At 53.8% G+C, this 1,484-nt stretch overlaps 1 protein-coding gene across 1 annotated transcript in view; it reads left to right on the top strand.

The window, feature by feature from the left end:
• The window catches only part of TRIM63 (tripartite motif containing 63, E3 ubiquitin protein ligase), a gene marked incomplete at its 3' end in the record, with an annotated part of 3,093 nt that extends 2,579 nt beyond the window's left edge, over positions 1 to 514 (top strand). The window contains exons 7-9 of the mRNA XM_009082494.1: positions 26 to 48; positions 203 to 327; positions 437 to 514. Coding sequence (XP_009080742.1) covers positions 26 to 48; positions 203 to 327; positions 437 to 514 — 226 coding nt within the window. The remainder of the gene's footprint in view (positions 1 to 25; positions 49 to 202; positions 328 to 436) is intronic.
• Positions 515 to 1,484: the final 970 nt, after the last annotated feature.

Below are 1,484 nucleotides of genomic sequence, written 5' to 3'. Positions count from 1 at the left end.
CTCTCCTCTCCTCTCTTCTCCACAGAATGCCAAGCAGCTCATCAAAACGTAAGTGCTCAATTTGGGGAAAATCCAGTGATCCCAGCCCTGCAGATGGGCAGTATTTGACCATGGGGCTTTGCCAGTGGGGGGATGTCCTGACCCCTGGCACCCTGCTTGGCAAGGGGACAGGGCCACACACATCCATGCTCTCCCTGCCCAGGATCGTGGAGGCCTCCAAGGGTGGCAGGCTGGAGAAGATTGAGCAGGGATACGAGAGCATGGATGCCTTCTCCGTGAGCCTGGACCACCTCACCGAGGCTGTCCATGCCCTGGACTTTGACTTTGGTAATTCAGCCCCCACCCCCTGACCCTTCCTTTACCAACTCCTACTGATCCAGTGGCATCCATCACCTTTCCTGACACCCCCTGGTAACATTTGGCCTCTTGCTCACAGCAGAAGAAGATGAGGAATACTTCGATGGGGAGGAAGAAGAGGTGGAAGAGAATGCAGCGCCCGAAAGGACAGTGATGGGTAAGAGGCAACAAGGCTGAACCCACATTTCCAGGTCCCTCAAGCACCCATGGGGGAACTTTGTGGGCTTGGACCTCTCTTGACCTTTCCATCCTGTTCCCTGGCAGCTTCCCAGTAGCAATACCACAGGCACAGGATGTCTGGTGACGGATTGGGGACGGGGACACAGCCTGCCGAGCCGGCTCCTGCTCCAGCACGGGACACTTTTCTATACGGGTGCAAACAGGACAATTCCACACGTTTTATAATTTCCTTCTTTTGTATATAATTGTCACAGATCTGAAAATTTGTGTCTTTTGTAAAGAAAACTGGTGGTTCGGCTGGTTTTTATTTCCTCTTGTCTCATATTCTTGGCTTGCTAGACCTTGCCAGGGGCACTGGGGGTGTGGGTGGGTTTGCCAGGCTGGTGCCATCACTGGTGTCCCTGCTAGCACCCAGCGTGGCAGAGGGACACCTCCAGCCCAACACTAAATTTCCAGTCTCATTAGCACCTCCAGCAGTGCTGGCACCCGTGCCTGGCTGCCTGCCCGGGATGTAACAGGTCAGCACCAGGCTGGATTTATCTCCTGGTGATGGAATGCCCAGGCCAGCACTTGCCCAGGGTTGGGGATGTGGTGGAGAGTGGGTTGAGGATGCTCCAGGCTGTGCTAGTCCCTGAAATGGGTATGGTCTGAGCATTGAGCTGCTGCTAACTGAGCCCATACCACTGCAAAAACACACTATGGATGCAAAAATATGCCATAAATGTTTTTCTTCTACTAAAGCATCATCCTGGCTGAGCAGGGGCCAAGGGGAAACTGAGGCAGTGCCCACAAGGCTGCTCTGGGCTGAGTCACAATTGCAATTAGCCACAACAGTTGGAGTTGGAAGTGACCCACGAGGATCACTGAAGCACAACAAATCCAGGCCCTGCACAGGACACCCCAGCAATCCACCCTGTCCTTGAGAGAATTGTCCAAACACTCCTTGA

Source organism: Acanthisitta chloris, unplaced genomic scaffold, assembly GCF_000695815.1.
Source record: "Acanthisitta chloris isolate BGI_N310 unplaced genomic scaffold, ASM69581v1 scaffold12799, whole genome shotgun sequence".
Lineage (NCBI taxonomy): Eukaryota > Metazoa > Chordata > Aves > Passeriformes > Acanthisittidae > Acanthisitta > Acanthisitta chloris.
The sequence above is the reverse complement of the archived record's forward strand: the minus strand, read 5'-3'. Positions and strand labels throughout refer to the sequence as shown.